This window comes from Osmerus eperlanus, chromosome 23 (assembly GCF_963692335.1).
Source record: "Osmerus eperlanus chromosome 23, fOsmEpe2.1, whole genome shotgun sequence".
NCBI classification, from domain to species: Eukaryota; Metazoa; Chordata; class Actinopteri; order Osmeriformes; family Osmeridae; genus Osmerus; species Osmerus eperlanus.
Genome location: NC_085040.1, coordinates 6,905,184 through 6,925,579, shown reverse-complemented (window position 1 = coordinate 6,925,579; position 20,396 = coordinate 6,905,184). Strand labels below are relative to the sequence as shown.

General features: G+C 43.2%; 1 protein-coding gene across 1 annotated transcript in view; it reads right to left on the bottom strand.

Annotated features, from left to right (window-relative positions):
* The window catches only part of LOC134009535 (phospholipid-transporting ATPase ABCA1-like), a 117,929-nt gene that overhangs the window by 71,164 nt on the left and 26,369 nt on the right, over nt 1-20,396 (bottom strand). Inside the window, 11 exon segments of the mRNA XM_062449043.1 lie at nt 1,024-1,161; nt 2,085-2,224; nt 3,000-3,131; nt 4,475-4,646; nt 5,312-5,428; nt 5,817-6,021; nt 8,632-8,853; nt 12,042-12,264; nt 17,434-17,610; nt 17,882-18,087; nt 20,143-20,340. Coding sequence (XP_062305027.1) covers nt 1,024-1,161; nt 2,085-2,224; nt 3,000-3,131; nt 4,475-4,646; nt 5,312-5,428; nt 5,817-6,021; nt 8,632-8,853; nt 12,042-12,264; nt 17,434-17,610; nt 17,882-18,087; nt 20,143-20,340 — 1,930 coding nt within the window.

The following is a 20,396-nucleotide window of genomic DNA, read 5'->3' as shown; positions in this document are numbered from 1 at the left end:
ACCTGAGAGAATAATCAAAGGAGGCAGTTTTCCGACAGTTAGGACACGTAAACAAGTTGCTCCATTCCAATGAGAGAGATAGCTAAAATAGACACCCAACACTTTGACTTGAGTTCCAAGAAGGTTGTTTCGATAAGCTTATAATATTTTCCAGACTCTTTCATTTGAAAAAAGATTGTCGACTGATCAGCCCAGGGCCAGGATTAGTGCAGTGGCGATGATGTGGATGGTACCAGTGAGTGGCAGACTCTGGCTGCTCCAACAAGAACCGGCACCAAACAAGTACAAATCTGCACCATACATTGCATGGGAATCGAACAACACAACCAACACAATCTGGCTCCTACTTCAAGATCTATGTGACATCGTCACTTAGCATGGGACTGACAAAGCTACAATATGACTCACTTCAAGCTAGCTGATGTGGGTGTTCTCATTAAAAGAGTTCTCTTGAGCTTTGGATCACAGTGAAAGGGCTTGATTAGAGAGCCCAGCTAATGACACAGCGAGGGCGGTATGTCGCTCGATGCACATTAAACATTTATACATCGACTGGAAATGTGTTATTATAACGTTTGTGTATGGCTCGCTGGCATTGGCTGGATCAAGGCAACAACGAAAGAAAAAGTGACAAGTGGTTAAACATTGCAGACAATTATTGAGTGTGTTAAAATGTCATGTTGATTGAAAGGGCTTGTGGCCATCCGTTTCTATGATGATTGTGTTGATCTGGAAGACCAAGATGATTATCTGGCCACAATTCTTGTCATTGGAGGAAAGTGGTTATACACTATATATTTCAACACACAAAGCCAGGAGTTCATTCCTATATAAGAGCTACTTTCAGTCACATGTCAAATATTTCTTTTAGCAGGTGCAGGTTTGACACAGCGTTAAACGCTCGCTCTTAAAGTCGAGACCGATTTATCCAGGGATACTTTTCAACAGTGCTCCAGGAAGCTAAAAGGAACAAACAACAACAACATAGCATTGTTTAAAGCTGGCGTGGGAGCAGATCCAGACCTTGTTTGTACTTGAGCAGCAGGTCCCAGATCCCCCTGCGGGCGTAGGGGTCCACTCCTGCCGTGGGCTCATCCAGGATGACGATGTTGGAGCCGCCCACAAAAGCGATGGCTACGGACAGTTTCCTCTGCATCCCACCTAAGACCCCAAAATGGTTGCGTGCCTTAAGTGGACATTACGATGCTGACTCATAATAACTTATTTAAAAAAATTTCATAATATGGTCATAATAATAGTCATGTATAACTCGTAACTTATTATAATAATGTAACTGAACTTTTTTTTTCAAACTTCCATTTCAAATTGATATCACTCACATTTTTGTACAAGTCTGTTCTACAAGGATTCTTACTGCCATTTAGAATATATTATTTACCGTCACAATATTGCTGAGCACTTGTGGGGCTAAATCAGTAGAACCAAATGGATGCTCAGATATTGTTTCTATTTAACTCAGTATGGAACGAATGGGATTCAACTGAGAGGGATTTGATGAGACCTGTTCAGTATTAGAGTCAGTGTTTGAAAACGTGTTTACTGCCTTTAGTCTGGCATGAAATGGCGAGACAGCTTCAGTTTCATGTGACTGCCGATGACACCAGCACACCTGATACCCTGGGGATGGATCTGAATGCTTCCTATGTTGTGCTAATGTAGCGGAAATGTCAGGCCAGATGAACCTTGAAAGTCATATTTCGGCAAATTTGTACACTAGCAACCCATAACTGGAGCCAATTTATCATACACGTCATTCATTGTCCCCTAGACAATGGATTCTACCGCTAAACACACAAGCACAGAGGCATGTCTATATACAGACAAATAATGCCTATAATTTGACACGTTTCTAAGTGGTTTGGTGTGGGGGCAGGCAGAAACATAAATAAGCCTACTTTCGGATTTCCCCATGAGACATTGCACCCCAAGGATACGCAGACACACAAAACAGACATGCAGCCACACTCCGTGTATCAAGTGCCATCACGTTAAGGTGTAATCCGTGTGTAATTGCAATCACTTCCCAGGATAGAGCCGTCACTAGGATACGCAATGACACAGACCTGACAGGTTCTTGGCCAGTTCCTTTCGCTTGTGCGGCAGGCCCACGTCTGCGAGCATCTGGTGGATCTCCATGTTCACCTCGGCGCGGCTGCGCCCCTTCAGACGGCCGTAGAAGTAGATGTGCTCCTCGACAGTCAAGCTGAGAGGAAACGGATAGGTGAGGAAAAGTTTCCCGTAAAGGTTATCCACGTTTAATCCTCCAACACAAATTCCAGGATTTATGAAAAATGGACAGAACTTCTCAGGAAGTCGGTTCTAGATTTGATTTTGAATTAAACATGAATTAGTTATCAAGCTGTCACACATCAATGCAACCAACAGGACACTTATACTTCCACTTCAAAGACCTGGCGAAAGTCAGATACTGTAAGGGTATTGTTTCGACTTTCCCAACATCTTTTCCTGCAGCGTGCCAGTGAATATTTCGATATCTACCCTCCCCTGTGTGTGGCTATTGAAAACTCAAAGTACAGACATTTGGCTCTGTACGGAAACAAAATTATATACATGGTAGTGATTCACAGGTGCTCAGTCTTAAATGAGATGAAAGACAATTGAGACTACAGGTAATTACTCAGGTGAAAGGGAGAGAACGAGTGATAAACTAGTTATAGGAGAGAGAGACCGACTCCATCACCTGAAAGTGAGAATAATGGTTTGCAATGATGCAACTAGAAGCAACGGAGTGAGATACTGAATCATATTTTGGAAAAATCGTTCTCGGGGTAAAGGCGTCTTCATGAGTATAACACCATTCTGAAACTACACCTCCATAAGAATTGGTATCGCTCATAACCTTGCTAAGACATTTTCAACAAATGCTGCCAAGTGTGTGTGAGCTTGTGTGTGTGTGTTTATAATATAATGCATGGGACAGTACATGTGTGTGCTGGGGGGCAGAGTTCAGAACTTACTCATTAAATAAAACATTGTGCTGTGGACACATTCCCAAGTGCTTCCTGATGGTGTCCATGTCTGTCCGGATATCAAGTCCGTTAACGAACGCCGTCCCAGATGTAGGGGCAAAAAGGCCTGTCAGGATTGACCTGGGGGGGGAAATGGAGGACAGGTTCTGGACTGGAATCAGAAACCAACAACACCATTGTGATTACGATACACAGCAATGCAAAAATATGCTGCACTGTGCGAGACATTGGTTCTGCACAGACATGCCGGGATTGATCCAGGCATGCTGGGCTTGACGGATTGTTACGACACATGGAGCAGAAAACACAGGCTGAAAGGTCAGAGCATGTCAGCAGAATGACATTATTGAGACATAACCATGTCAGGGTAATAATAAGTACGGTTAACGGACCAACTTTATGAAACTGTAGAACCCATGCAGTCATATTGTCATCAGTAGAAACAGACATTACATACAAACATTACATACAGACAGACCTTAAATAATTGTATATTATTTGACACCAATTCCTCCCTTAGTGAAGGAAAGAAAAAAATTATGATTTGGAAAACTGGCACCCTGTATCTACATATGTGTACAGTGACCATCCAGCTGACTGTATAATATAAACACTGCATGGCAACTATATACTACAAGACAACTGTACAAAAGAACAATGCATACGCGTCCAGACAATCCCTTTAGACATCTTTACTGTCAAACTCAAGTCAGCCTCAAAACAAACTGTTTGGTGGTCACGCGTCTGCAGAGGGTGACTAAGCTGCTCTCTGTCCTGTCCGCTAACCTTCATGCTTTGCTCCCCTCTCAACAGATCTGGCTTTTGTTCCTCCCTTCCTCTTTGAGCTCTCTCTCTCTCTCTCTCTCTCTCTCTCTCTCTCTCTCTCTCTCTCTCTCTCTCTCTCTCTCTCTCTTTCTCTCTCTCTCTCTCTCTCTCTCTCTCTCTCTCTCTCTCTCTCTCTCTCTCTCTCTCTCTCTCTCTCTCTCTCTCTCTCTCTCTCTCTCTCTCTCTCTCTCTTACAGTCTCCATTTTGTGAGCCTGAATTCTGTACTCCATTTTGACAAGCAATTAACCAACCGCCCTCCTTTGGGGCTGCAGTAGGCTGGGTGCTTACAGTTAATCCTGCCATTATAACTTACAGTAGGTCCAGTCTGGTGATCTAGTAACTTTTATTTACCTAGGTACATGGTGTACAACACACAGAGGGCAAGTTATTTATGGTAGAAAATGTGATGGTGAAATTGAATTTGAGAGTTATTTTTGATTGGAACACATTCTTTCTGGCCGGGTTCAAACCAAGATGGAATGGGATTGTTCTTTTTTTTCTTTACATTCTTAGTTACAGTATCTGAGGTCAAACCATTCAATTACTCTTCTGAACATGAGCAAGGCCACGTCTTCGATGGAAATAATTGGTAGTTGGACACGTGTTTTCACACCTGTGTAGCGTGTCTCGTACTTACATGGTGGTTGTTTTCCCGGCCCCATTGTGACCGAGGAATGAAGTGATCTGGTTTTCATAGAAGTCCACACTCAGGCCGTCCACAGCAAGTTTTTTACCCGTTTTGTAGATCTTCACAAGGTTCCTAATTGAAACCCCTGCCTTCATCTCAGGAGCCGGCTTTTCCAGGCGATCTTTGGAATAATACATCAAATAAATACAGTGTACCCTTGTGTCATTCTAAATCAGGGACATCTAAAAACTAGCCAATAGTTTCCTTTGATACACCCCTGAAGTAGTGCTGGGACATATTTAGATTTCCCTCCTTTCCTTATTTCCTTGATAAAGTTTTCCGATTGTATGTGTGTGCCAAATCAATTGTATCATAGCTTTTTTTTCCATGTATCAAAGTGTGGCATTGTTTTTCTTTTGTAAAAGGTTCATCCTTTTTTCTTCTCATATTAAAACAAGTATGTGTGATGTTCACATGGTGCCACCCACATTACCATTAACACAGAGGAAGGAGGTGGAAGAAGTCAACAATTTGAAAAAAAGCCTCACAATAGACTACTTTGTCACCTCCCCCAACCAAATGTTGATTATAAAAGCTAATTTACCAATACGGACTTGACACTAAGCTGAACTGTGTTTTTTTTGTGTGTGTGTGCACACTCTGCTCTATAATTATCCAATTCCCAAGCCTACGGCAAGGTGTTAACATTCAGTGGCAACCGTTCCAATTAGCTTGCTGCATTGAGATCCCATTCTCCCGGTGATGGGAATGACCTGTCGAGAGTGCGACAAATAATAAAGTAGCTTTTGTGTAACACCCACAGGCGAGCTTGGGACAAATCCTCACCGTTATACTGTCCGTTCTCCTTGAGCAAAGTGAGGTCAGCGTCACTGGCGGAGGTCGTCCCACACCAATAGGAGGTGGTGAAAGGAAAGTACCAGGGCTTGGGGATTCCATATTGGCCTGTGATTAAGCATGGGAAATATTATTCACACTCTAATAATAGGTTGGCTTGGAGGTGGGGGGTGAGAGGGGGGGGGGGTGAGCACTTTCCATAGACAAGCCTGATCCAAATCCTCCCTCTTATTCCAAATAGAGCCGATGGAATTAATACTAGGCCCTTGTGCTTAAGGGTTATTGACTATGGCTAGGCTTTATTAAGTTGCATAGAAAGAGTTGGCTTGATACAAATGAAATTACAAACTTCTAAAACTGTAAATATATAGCTGCACTGTACATCATTGTTCAGAGTCTCCCATGACATTCTACATACACACACATTCCACAACGTTATGAGTAGAATTATTGCTCAAGCCCAAACAACACATGATGAAGCTACTATAGTGAGTACCTGGAAACACATTCTCGATGTACCAAGTCAGAAACCAGTAAAGAAGGGAATCCACCAGCATCATGAAGATGGACACAATGAAGCTGTAGCGCTCTCCGTCTTCTGGGCTTCTGCGGATGTTGCTCCACTGGATCCCGATGCCCTGCTCCTCATACTTGGAGAAGTTCTCACAGCCGTACCCGAAGGCCACACACGACAGCAGACTCTGGGAGAGGAACGCGTGGACATTTCCTGGTTACGTGGCGCTAAAACGAATGAACTGATTTTCCCCTGTAACTCAAGTTCCACTTTTTTTTACTACTTTTATCAGTTGTCATTATAGATTAGGAAGCTGCTGTGTGGACTGCACAATTATAAACAATAAATGATGAACAAAGTAACACTTTTGATCCAGTGGCATGTGATGAGTGTTAGTTATAAGGCCCTTATAAGATGCTTATCAACATTAATATGCAGTGATAATACCTATTAACCAATGCTTAGTACGAGATAATACCTATTAACCAATGCTTAGTACGACGACCAATACTTAGTACTGGATCTTAAGTGTCACCGACGAACAGTTTACAATGCAGAACTGATTGTTTATGGATACAAGGCAAACCAGGAATGACAAAATAAATAACTAAATACGTAGGGTTACACACCATGTTTCACAAATAAAGATTGAAGGCAATCGCACTGCGGAACGTTTTCGATGATCCTTTGCCCATGACACATCCTTGGTGAAGACCCATCAGTCTATCCCTGCCATGCAGCCTGCCAGCTGTTTGGTCATGCCTCATTGAGTCTCCGCATTTAAACCCAGAGGCAGATGCCACAAACGATCACTGAGGCCTCAGAGAGTCCTACGTTAACGTCCAAAAAGAACCAGAGGCCTTTGTGGAAGTGTTCTGTATCCACTTCACAGCAGTGGAAATTCAAAGGGTCCATTGTCTGTCTGCACATGACAACCAGGTTCAGCTGTGCTCTGCAGTGCCACTCTGACCGCCTCCATGCTCACAGCCATCGACAATGCCTTCAGTTACCCCTTGGACGTTTTCAGCTGACCCAATCGACAGCCAATCACAAAATAGCAGTGCAGGCGGTAACCTTATTTTGACCCCCTGACGGAGGAACGAGGACAGCTCGTCTGACTTTGAACAAGGATGGAGTTTGGGGACGGAGAAAGTGAAGCAGACATAACTACCCTGCCATTTTGAGAATCAGTTGGAAAAGAGTTGCAACTGGCAACAAAAGAAAACAATGAGTACTGATTGAGGGGAAAATAAATAAACACAAAAATCTTTCCAAAACAATGGTTAAAGATTGCCATTTCAGAGTACAGCAGGCAAAATGTGTCATGTAAAAAAAAATGTTTGCTTGTCTTGTTTTTGCCTCATTATTAAAAAAGTTGTAAAAATCTACGGGTACACTTAAAAAAAGTTAAAAGTTAGGGTTAAGTATGATATTCCATAAGATGAGACATGCATTAGTTATTAGGTAATCAGGCCATTTTAAGATGCTTATTGATTTTAATATAGTTAACTTACAAATGTATTAAGACCTTTTTCCCTATTAACGAATGTTTGGTAGGCTACAAGCAAGTGGACCTCAGGAGTCACCAAATGTAGTCCAATGAATACAACAGTGGGTTGGAGAAAGCCAGTTTAATGCAGAGGTATGCATTGTTGGCCATCTCATCGGTAAGGGGAATAAAACCTGGGACCCCCAATAAATAAACTATAAGACAGAGTGGGATGTCTGTCAGAGGAATATTGTTCATGCAAATTAGCAGAGAAGCGAGGGCTGTGAAAAAGAAATGGCAAGGGTAGACCTCCACAAAGGCACTTTGACGGAAGAGAGAGAATGATGTAAATGACTTCCTAAACGGGGGGTGCTTTCTGTATATGCACAATGGATATGACCAAATAGGAAACTGGAATGTGGAATGACACCTAGACGAAAGCATCAAAAAAGAGAACTGTAGATACCTCACTGCAGACATCTCAAAGAAAGAAAAAAAACGACATTGGAGTTGTAACGATGACATCACTTCTGTCTCAATACAAGGTTCAGAGAGATGGGGTGCTCTATGAAGATGAAGGGACATACAGAAAGAGAGTTGTCAGATGTCCTGGCGAGATAGCTCTTGGGCTATAGCAAGGTGCCACATTAAATAAACAATGGAATGTGTTTCTGCTTCAAAGTTTAAGAACATGCATCTAGGCCCTCCAGCTACGAAAACTTTCGGTTTGAAGCGGGTTTGTTCCGCACGAGCTTTAGGACAAATCGTCAGACCGAAACTGGTCACTCAGAAAGGCTACATTGAATATTGAGCAAGGATTTGTTATTTCTCTCCACTTGAAAAGTTCACTTGAAATACCCTCCCAAAGATTAATTCACTCTCCCACCAAGGATCATCCATTAACTACACACAGATGACAGCAAAGTAATATTTAAAAAGACCTTAGAAGCTCAATAACTTTGCTATATAGTAGGATATGAAACAGCATGTCTGTTCTTAAAAACTACAATAAAGCCAAAAGTTCAAGTTGTCAGAGACAATTCTCCTCTCAAACTTTTGGAAACCAGACTTTCTTTGGTTATGAGGTGAGAAAATATGAAAGTATGAAAATAATGTCAGACGTTCATTACAATAGTTGCTTCACGGTAAACTGAGTAAACAGCACCAGTGACCCCAGAATAAAGACCCAGATGAACCCCCCCAACTTAAAACAAATCAAAAAGACAACCTCAAACACAAAGGTTCATCCAGGGAGTCCGTTCGGGGGGAACACTCCTCTGCTAAAAACCATATGGGGAAGCCACTCACCACAGCGATCTTGGCGCCGAAGCCCATGACGTCTCGCCAGGCGTAGCAGAGGACGTGCGGCAGGTAGAGGACGAAGTAGATGAGGCCTCCGCAGGCGGCCGCCAGGTTGGCCTTGGAGAAGAAGACGCTGATGAAGAAGCACTGCATGATGGTGGACAGGCAGAAGACCAGCAGGAAGACGAAGATCACCGAGGGGTCGCTGTACTGCAGCACCTTGCCGTACTGTTCCGGAGGGGGCGGAGCGGGAGCCGGGGGGGGAGGGGGGGGGGGGAGGGATGAGACAGGTTGAGACAACACGGTAGAGAGAGGTGAAGCGAGCGGGCGGTCTCGAAACAGACGTGGGAACGTCGCTGGTGGATACACGCCGCCGTGGCCCTGTCTCGTTTCAAACATTTCAAGACGAGGTCACTCGGAGAGAAAGCAGAGCGATTATGATGGACGGTGATGAGTGAATTATTCCCTGAAAGAATGCGTCAGTGCAGAAAATGAAGCTCTTGATTGAAATAGCTTGTTGATGATGAAAGCGACGAGGAGAGAGGGGTGAATCACTGGGTGGTTAAGAATCCTGAAATCCAAAAGGATGACAATCTACGAGGCTTGAATCCTAACCATACATTTTCTTTTTATTCTACAGTCTGGCTAGGCGTAATGGTGATTTGAATGTACCACCCAGAGTTCACCTCACTCTGCTCACCACAAATTTAAGGGAGACCATTTTCTAATTTAGGAGGGCTATTCATAAAGCCTTTATATTCTTCTAGAACTTCAACCTACAGTACCTCACAGTAATACCATAGTTGGTGTCCTGCAGTTATAGTGTATTTCAACTTTAAAAGTAAAACTGTATGCAGTTTAGTGCTCATGACATCACTGTTCATAAGACAACTTTTACAAGCAGGTTTGCTTTCCAATAGTACACGACCAGAGATCTGCACTAATACTAATATGAGATCTACACTAATACTCATATGATTACTATGACGATATTATATCACTAATATGACTTCAAAATTATCTAACGAACAAAAGCCCTCCAAGACTAGACAAGGATCGACCTCGAATCACGGCAGAATTAACAACAAATCACCTTGAGGATGAGGGTGAGGAGGAGGGCGCTAACGGCAAGAGGCAGCCCGCTGGACACCAACCAGCTCAGCCAATAGGTGGAGCTTTTCAGACCCATCATCCTCACTGTCTCCTTCAGCCTGGCCTCCTTCTCCTGGACGATGCCCTTCACTATCATGGCCACCGAGTAGATCCAGGCCAGAGTCAGGTAGAGCGGCAGGGATCGCGCAAGAGTGCGGAGGAATCTAGGGACGTGGGATGAGGGATTGGGGGGGGGGGGGGGTTGGGAAGGGTGGAAGGGCGCAGGATGGAAAGAGGAGCCTGTTGGCTAATCCCAGCAAACTGTTGTGATTGGACGTTGTTGTAGATTGAGGGGTCATGATTTCGCCTTCACGGACGTAACTAGGGGTTTTCGTTCCTCTGATGTAAACAAGAAATGCATTGAAATCAAAGATTCAGAAGATGACCAGGGTAACCATGACAAACAAAAAAGGGATGGGGGACACTTTACTAAAAGTACAACAAAAACATATTGTTGTAAGGACATATTTCCACTTTTCTTTTTACCTCATCTTAGAGTTACCCTGGGGGGAAAACAAATAGGTCAAAATTGAGGCCAAAGTTGATCAACTCATCACTCATGTAACAATTATGATAATAATAACACCCCAAAAGTCATACATATTCACAACGGGTGGGAGGGGAAAAAAAGGACTCAGGTGTTGATGATGACTGGTCAGACCTAATCCATACACAGCCACTGGATAATTACCTTCTGATTCCCTGTTATATTAATGTGCTGAAAATGACCGTGAAATTATCATTTAGAACGGGACTATGATTTGAATACACATCATGCTCGATCGTTCCTTCAAGGCACCCACCTAACTCAATTTATTGTTATTAATGTTTACAAATTGTTGATGGCTGGCAAGCGCATTAAGGGGATGGGAAATTACATTTTCCTCAGCTGCTCAAATATCGTTTGTATTTACCAGGAACACTTTCTAATTAAACTGCAAAAATTGATTAACTGATCTAAATAAAGAATCATTATTTTTATTTTACTAGCTTATGCATAAAGAGGCAGAGGGGAAGGCTCCACCGGTGATGAGCACCAACAGCGGCCCATTGCAATGTGTCCCTCAATTTACTTTAGACACCCGTCCCTCCAAAGACGGGGGATGAATTCCACAGGCCACTTCATGACATGCCAAAGGATCAATGACTCGGGGCACAAACATGGCAGCAACTCATGAATCTAGTTGAAAGGCACATTTCAGTTTAGGGTGAGGCATTATTACCAGAGAGAGGAATTGTGGTCCCAAGCTTTTACTGCAGAATTGACATCTCTTTTAGTCACGTTTTTATTTCCACCAGTAAATGGCATAGCAAGGAGGCAACATGCGCCGTCCCTTAACCAGAACACTGTGAGACTGTGACCACTAACTGAAGGCTTCATCTACGATATTTCCTCTTAATATAGATATTGTCAATACTGATTCAGTCCCTAATTGTTCGAGGAGATCTTTGCACTATTTCAGTATGGGTTGCAGCTTTGAGCCTTGCAGGTGTTCCTTGATTGGTCCTTCAGAGAGGAGCGATGTGTCACACAACCCACATTTGTTATTGACACACGTTTAAAGCTCCCGTCAGCCCTACGTTTTGCAGTGCCATATCTTCTCAAGACCGATTATCAGTAAGGGTCGGGTTAATGTGTGCCGCGTTCAATGAGGAGTGATGCAATCACAAGAAATGAGTGGGAATTACACACAATAGAGCTGATTTCCAATTAAGCAAGATCGCAATTTTAGCGCCACGCTCAATCATCAGCATGGAGGCATGATGTGAGAAATGAAAGGTCAAGACTGATTCTTCTCAACGCTTTTCTTCAATTACTGCAGTTGTGTGATTAACAGGGGCAGACCAACTACAAAGCACATTCATGGTATACATCTATAGAATATACAAAACCACTAACTGTCTGAAGTTTGTCAATTGCTCTCTGATGCATGTCTCTAAATGTGACCTTGTATCAGAAATGAATTACATTGCCTAAAATAATGTATTTATTTTTTCAAATTCAAATCCTAAAGCAATACTTTTTTCTAAATGGAAAGGTTTAGGATTAGCCCTAGCCCCTAACCCCTAGCCCTAATTGAGTGAGAGTGGCGAACATGCTTACAGCGTGAAGTCAACAGGACCAGGGGACACTGAGCAAGGGATACAGGTCACACTAGGGTACAGGTCACAACTCAATAACCCAAAACAAGTAGCGAAAAGGCCCATGACGTGCGCTTTGTGATTGGACTGCCTGCCTCGCACATCCCGCCCTCCACACTGACCTTAAGCAGGACACTCATTAGAACGCACGGCACCGCGAGCAGTGCCAAGTTCTCGACGAACCAGGCGAGCCACAGAGCTCCGTTGCGGACGCCGACGGCCCGCAGGACCTCCTTGAGCCTGAGCTCCTTCTCCAGGACCAGGCCTTTGATCATCATGCAGATGGAGTACATAAAGGACAGCACCAGGAACATGGGGAGGATGGCTCCGATGCTCTGGACGAAGCTGGTAGCAGAGGGAGGTGGATCGAAGAGGTCAGAAAACAGCCGGCTGGGGTGTGTGTGTGGGGGGGGGGGGGGGGTATCGACTGGCCGGCGTTTGATATGGAGAAGATGCAACAGGATGGGACTTAATGCATTATTTATTGATTATCTGTTGTAGACTTCCCTTTGTGCCGATACCGAAAGATGTTTGAACAGGATGTGCAGTGATGAGTCTTAAAAGCTTGTTGCATCAATAACTAAATCAATTTGAGAGTGTCTTTTTGTAAAAATGAAGGTACAGCCCTATCAAGCGTTCAGATGTAAATACACATGCTATCGAATTGAGGGGTTCTCATTAAATTGTAGTCAAAACATTTCTTAAAATGCTGCATGATCGATTATCAAATCCACTTTAACCCTACCCACAATCGCATTTCCATTCACTGAACTGACCCATTCGGTTTCAATATCAAAAGAGGAAGTCGAGTTTACGCTGATGCAGTAAATGTCAACGTCGCACCGTGTGAGCCACGGTGCCCAACACTTTGATGGTTTTTAATCAGGAACCCAATACATTGAAAGATCCGACACCGATGAGGTGGATTTTACCGCGAGCTAACCTTCATAAAGCTGGCGCATCAGCTCAATCTAGCCATTTAGTGCTCCATGTCATGTCCACAATGATGTATGTTTTGATGTCGTAACAGTACAATAAGACCATATTAAACCCTGCTTCATAATGCCACCAAAATGCCATGTCAATATCTTGTAAGGCTCCAATATAACAGAGTGCTGTCGTTGCTCTATCAAACTGTAAAGGGGTATAAACTGGCCTTAACATTTGACAAAGTATGGATTTCACATATTAATTATGCTTGCAGCCCGAAAATGCAATCCACATACTGCAAGAAAAGCACATATTCTCACAGCTAGGTGGACAGAACATGGGGGGGGGGTGCACTTCTTTGCAAAATAGCATCCAACTTCCCAGGCATTGCGCTTAAGAGAATGTATCAAAGTACATTTCCAGTACATTTACACTGAGCTCATTTTTCCACTAACTTTTAGGGGATTGATTCGCTTAAGGGCCTACTGAACCCCTGCCAATAGAAAACGTGCAGCACAAAAGCCTACTTCTCTTAATTGGTCATTTGCCCCTGAACAATGAGTCTTTTTTTATTTATTTTTATTTTTTTACAAGAGCCATAGGCTCAAGCCTTTCTTTCTCTCCTGGGCGCCTAAAGATTTTTTCCTTCCACCTGGAAAAGCTATTAGTTGCAAGACATCCTGGGTAATCTGCTCCCTCGAGATGGTCAAAAACCACAGATATTGTCTGATATTATCACAGACGAACTTCTCATCACATTAACTGCAAATTACAGCTCAATGTCCCAGAGATGTGATGTAAATGTAAATGTAATGTAAATCCATTTACAGGATGAGAATTGCTTGAAAGGCCTCTTCTTCCCCTTCCTCCATCAAATGCCAAAAGCCATTCACAGAGAGGAATATCAGTGCAGTCCTTGTACTCACTAGGGTTCTTTATTTAAGTCGACAATTCAAGATGCTAGGTTCAGTTGGAATTGAAAACCAGAGATGCACAGCACATCACGTATTGGACACAGATGCAGCCCTTATAGCTGGAGTCTTCCTGTCCTCCCAGAGGAACCTTTGCTGTCACAGGAAGCTTTGTAACAGCAACTAAGCTAACCTTCACACCCAAAAGAAGACGAGAAAAAAAAACTCAAAACCTGCAACAGGGAGCCAACAGTTTTGAAAAAGTGTGTCAGGCATCACTTAAACTTGAAGATTTAACTGTCAATGTCACACTCAATGTTTTCCTGAAGAGATTCAAGATGCTTCTAGGGAAGGCTTCTTTCCACCCCAGGCCTCAGGTAATGATTGCATCAGCTTGAATACTAATCCCGTTATTACCGAGCGCCGATTCTATAGTAACGTCTCGTTAATGACAGAGCCTGTGCCTGTTAACCCCTTCTCGACACTCGGGAATATCAGACACCCTCAGCACGTTTGACACTGTCAACCTTGCCACCAGATGCTCTTGAATAATACATTTTCAATCGATTGAGGGTGCTTAAGTAATATAACTCCTACTGGGTGCATGTTACGTGGCTTGAGTTACATCGGCAGTCGTGACCTAAATTTAGGAGAGGCGGGAGACTAGATTCCAACCGAAGCAAACGATTGAGGAGCAGCTCTAACCCAAGAGAATATGTTAATTATGTTAAAGTCTTCTTGTCTTATTTTCAGCAAATTCATCACTGAGGCTGACTAGCTTCAGCAAAATAAATCATCAGGGGAGTTTGAACATGTTTTTAAAATAATTTGATTTAACAGTATGTGCACATTGTAATAATTTGTTTGCACATGTATTTTGTCAAAATACAGCTAGGTCGGCCTATTTTGTGCCATTTCACAAATCACTGTTTCTATTTTGTTATATTCTGTATTGCACTTCATATCCATGTTCCACTGCTGACATTCCATTATTATTGCAAAAAGTATTTTGACATATGGAACAAAAAGTAACTAAACGCTGAATCCCTTCTGATTTCACACAGCACAGTTCATCAACCTTGGTCTGGTGTCATTCTTAGATCTCTTATCGTCCCGAGTAGTTCAAAACGTTTGAATACATTTGTGACATGTGAGTGCCTTTTCAAGATACTGGACATCATAGGGACAGGTTGTTTATAAACATTGCCAGTGTTCTTGTATCACTGTGCATTTGAGGTAGGCCAAATAATAAATACAGGTGAAAATTCCCCCACACCAAGTTATCAGAAAGCATTTAAATAAAAAACATATGTATATATATATGAAGTGCCGTGCTAAGGCTGAAATTGGGGTGTAAAGTTGCTCCTTAAGTCTTAAGTCTAAGAATGAGCATCACATAATGCCCTCTTGAACGTGTGCTGATTTCTATTCATGTTCCAACCCAGTGTATTATTTACAGTATGAATTCAAATGTATTATTTGCTCTATATCCCTGAAGTGACAGGCCATTCTTTCAATTGTTAATGAGCGGTATAAATACATCTGAAACGCTCTTGCTTTTCTTGAATTGCATTTTAAAGTCAGATCTTTTCCAAACTGAAGAACAGTTACAGAAGATTACAGCCATGTTCATCTGAATGCACAACTCCCTGTCTGCCTTTTCTCTGCCACCAATGCAACACAGCTCTAGATTCAAATGATTACCAGAGATGTCCTTTTTTCTTGCGTGTCTCCCTGAATCTTAGTGCATCTTCCTTTTTGCAATTCTCCTCTCATTATTAATGAATGAAATAACAGTTTTCAAGTGTTAATAATTTACGCAAATGCCCAAATGGCTAGGCAGGCGAAAGAGTAAATGGCGGAGGGACCAAGGGTATTGCACTGTTTTATAGCTCCTATTTATCTTACGTTATTATTAATCCTTTGTTTCGGGAAAAAAGAAACTGAGGCAGTGGAATGGCATTATGCGTCGCTGTGATTGCCTCATTTCAGCTCATTTCACAACACTCACTTGCAAATGATGAAGAGGAAACATATTTCTTCCCTTAAGCGCCCTGGGAGAGAACAGCAGACCACCAGAATGTGACAGCATGTTGGCCGCAGACCCCTCAGAGAGAGCGCAGACACAAGCAGCTGCTAGACTAACTAGACTTTTCTGTTTCGAATGTGTGATTCGGAAAGCCAAAGCTTTGAAACATTAGAAAGACACACACACGCACGCACACACAGGTGTGTTAGGGAGTCGTTAGAGGATGTGTGTGCTGCCTGGTCAAAAACTACTGTCTATAACCTGAAAACAAGTCCATTATCAGCCTAAGAAATAATCTCTTCTTGCAGGACCTTTTGCATGTCCTGTTGTTGAAGCCGAATCAATAGCTACATTACCAACTCTGCAAATCAGCTTGCCTTACATTTAGTCTTTTTTTTCTTTTTTTTCTTTTTCTTGTGTGGATCCTGAAACAATGTCATCATTTCAATATCTCTGTTTCGAAGACCATTGGAAGATTGCGTATTTCCCTGAAAACAAATAAACACTGTACCTACCAAATTAATTTGTATTGGTGTACGGTACATATATGGCTATGCTGCCACATTCACAGTTCAACAACCTCTTCATATTTATCCTTCAATGCATGTTTTTTCGTACAGTATGTCCGTTTGTAATATATGGAGGTCAAGAATCAATTGGAGTTCATATGAATCTGGTTTTGTATACATGGTGTATATTTTTTTAATTAAATTGATGGTCTTTGCCACAGTGAAATCCAATGGATGGGGGGTGAGGGGGGGGGATCTGTATCCTTCCCTGAAAGATTATATTGTGTTGTTGGACTTAAATCTCTCTTGTAATTATCGGTTCCCCAATGACATCATTGGGCTTTGAGTTTATTAATGGAGGTGATAGTGCCGTGTAGAGCGGAGTCATTTTCTCGACACTGAAGATCGTTGCTACGGAAGATTGAGAGCAACACCACCTCATTTTTCTCCCTTGGTAAGAGATGGGTATTCTAATGGGATATAACACAGCACCACTGACAAAAACCTGAGTAACAGAGAATAGAGGGCTTCAATCCATCTCCGCACACAAAGGACTTGTGGTTGAGAATTGTGGTTCAGTGTGTGCGGTCTTACTTGTGAAGCAGAGATGGAATTGAATGGTACGGTTGGACCAAAGATGGTAGACCGAATAATCTAAGATCCATCAACCATTGAACTAGATGGTACTGAGGCATTACTTGTGGTTTGGCAGAATAATGAACACTGTTTTGTGTTCGTAGTGCACTGATCTGCTTAGTTTTTTAAAAGAAAAAATCTGCTTTGCCACGATTAATGACAGAAGCTCCTTATGGTCATTAAAATTTCATGTTTGCCTTTTCAATATTAACACAAGTTGTTTCTCCCTTCCCTCCAAAGCCACTAATGGCACATGAAACCAGTTACAAGCAAAAATCGACATAGCAAAAAAAAAAAAAAAAAGGAGAGGAGAGGAGAGGTAGCTTCACCAAGTTTCCACTGGGAAATCTGCAGACCCTAAGTGACTGAGACGGCCGTTACACAGGTCTGTGATGGCGCCGAATGTCAACTCCCAGAGTGAGCGGATCTTTATTGCGGTGATGCCTCCTCCCTGCTATAATCATGAACCGACACATACAAGAAGGGTTTGGGCACTCACGCGTCATCCACATAGCAGGGGTATGGCATTTGCTGGACAAACACACCGAGGGGCTGGGCTGTGGCTGTTTGAGTGCGTATGATACCGTGGTCCATCATGTCCTGGAGGTAGGCAAATCCTCCCCAAATGTAGCGCAGGTCGTTGAAGGCGTTGTCTCTGGCCCCCGGGGACCATGACCTAGTTAAAACCACACACACCACAGCTGGAGTCTCAGAGCAAGCCACAGGGGAGAAACCGCAGGAGAAAACAGTCTAAGACGTTTAACCAACATTAGTTCTTTCTGCTGTCCCCCTTCTGACATTAAAGGCTAAGAAAGGCTTGGGAGGTATATGACAGCAAAATGTCTATTTCCGATATTGAACTCCTATGGAATACGTTTAAGGCCGTTAAGTACAGTACAGTAGAGTAGTGCATTCCCTTTTTGCTTTGGGAAAAGACACGGCTGTACCTTTCTTTTAACTTATTCGTGCGTTCCACCTCGTCGATATCCATGCGGATTTTGTACTTGACGTGAGGAGGGGGGGTGCTGGTATCGTTCTTCAGGTCTTGGAACACGATACCGGCCCAGTATTTGTCCTCCTTCAGAAGCTCCTGGGCTTTGTTCACCAGATGCTTCTCACTGGGGACAGCCTCAAACTTATTCAGGTCCAGACACTGTAAACAAGAACCAGAAAAGTCGTCACTGAGACGAGGAGGAGTAGAACACGATTTGTCTTTTCACCTGGAAGAACACGAGTCGAACCTGCTCGTTTTCTTTGTATTCTTATATAACATTCACCTTCGTCATTTCTTTAACATGCCATAATCGTATTTTTTTATTGCCCGAAATCTCATTCGACGAACACGATCTGCGACAACGAACGCGATGACAGACAACATATGGCGCCCGTCCTCCTGCAGGGCTGCGGATAACACTGTAACTCTGGAACATTCTCATCCATCACAAGGAGTGACTGGGCAGAGAGTGGAAGACGGGCAGTCCGAGAGATGGTGAAGGGGTGCAAATGTGTTGGACTGCCGGGCAACGAGGGGACCGAAGAAAGTCCGGGTTACAAATGATGTCGGCCCGCTTGTGTTTTCCCCGGGTTTCAGACCAGCGATGCGCCACGGCTCTGTAGCCAGTCTCCCGTGGACTGTAATGATCCAGTCATCCGGGGAGGCAGGGCGGTCTAACCTGACAGCTGTCCACACATGTCACACCATTCCTGCAGCTTGTTATGATACCTTTTCCCCTATCTACAATCTTTGTCCTTTCTCTCTTCCATATATATGCTTCTTATAGCTCTCTCTCTCTTATATGCTTTGGCACATGTCTCTTCCCAAGCATCATACTATTAATGATGCATTAGTTCAGCAGATGATTTCAGACTCACTAATCATCATAATCAGTAGTAAAATATCACTACAGTGTCTAAATGATCTACTGATTGAACTTTTCACATATAAAGTTATAATACCCTACAGCTGGGTCGACTGCATTACAGACTGTTGACGCAGAGTTAACATGGATGTTTTCAGCCACCAGATGTGACGGCGTAAACATCCAGTCAGCAATGCGCCCCTGAGCCATCCTACCCAGGAATCTCATTGGCTGAGAAGGAAAACGTGCTCGATAGAGCATCAGCCATCTCCCCCGCCCCAAAACACCTGACACGTCGTCTTCGCCCTCACAAGTCAGTGATCAGAGGAGCTAGACTCCCACACCGCGGAAGGTTCCGCCTGACAGACGCGGGCGGGCGCCTTCCCCAAATCCCCCCTGGGCTGATCCGCGATCACTTCCTTTGCCGTGAGGAGTCGGAGGGACGCGCAGCCGTGACACGATGGCCCCGCAAGGGAGCGACTGACTGACATCCAGCCTGATGAGATTAGCATTGGATCTCGAAGACATGGCAATCGTATGGCTTCATTCCTGAAGCCATACTCATTTGCTGCTGTGGTGTGCTTTTTAGGTGATAAGAACGTGAAACATTGATGTTTTCTATAATATTATATTTATATATAGAGAGAGTATAACATCAGTTGACTTGGGCATGTATAAACTGATTTTGAACATATACAATAGCACAGACATTCTATTACCAACATTCTCAAAGTCAACACACGCAGCATAAGGTGTATCTCAACAAAACAACACCACAATTACCCAGAACAGTTTTACAACCCAGCATCCATTTTTAGAACTGTACATTTGATGAGGTTTAGGGAAAGAAAATCGATCGTATCAGCCTGAAATGCATTTATCATGTGTGGCTAAGCCCCAGAGCCAGTCACTGCCATCTCCCATTCAGTCCTCATGGGTGGACACATTATAAGGAATTTGAAACGTGACTAATAATATAAATCGAACATGAAGTATGACTGCACACAACCTCAGAGATCAATATATCGAATTCTCACTACCTGCCCGTGTGTTTCTGTTTGGAGACAAATACTGTATGTTTCATGAGTTAGGTATTCACGCAAAAACAACTCTTTTTAACAACTTTTCAATCATACCAGACGTAACAGCAAAGACAGTGACAGCTTACTGCCATCATTCGGGTGACGTTCCCACACATCAAAGCTGTCCATTTGTAGAACCAAATATTATTTCAAGACTCCATGGGAAAGTTCCTGAACTCGACAGCCTTGTTTTAATGAACGCTAAACATGTAGGGATTTAGAAGGAAATCAAATCTATATAGATACAATGAGTAAATACAGACTTACCCCAATGAACTGCTTGAGGAGCTCCAGGACTTGGCTGGTGGTGTTGAACATGTCGCGCCAGTCTGAGGGCGGCATGCCCGCGGGCCGCTCCTCCGGGGGCCCGTTGTACAGGAAGTTGGCCAGCTGCTCGGCCGAAAATCTTGAGCTGGTCAGTTGCTGGTTGAGGCCGACGGCAAACAGCGGATTAGCCAACAGGCTCTGATTTGGAAATCAGAAAGAGGGCTTAAGAGTTTGGTCATTTACACTCATCCAGA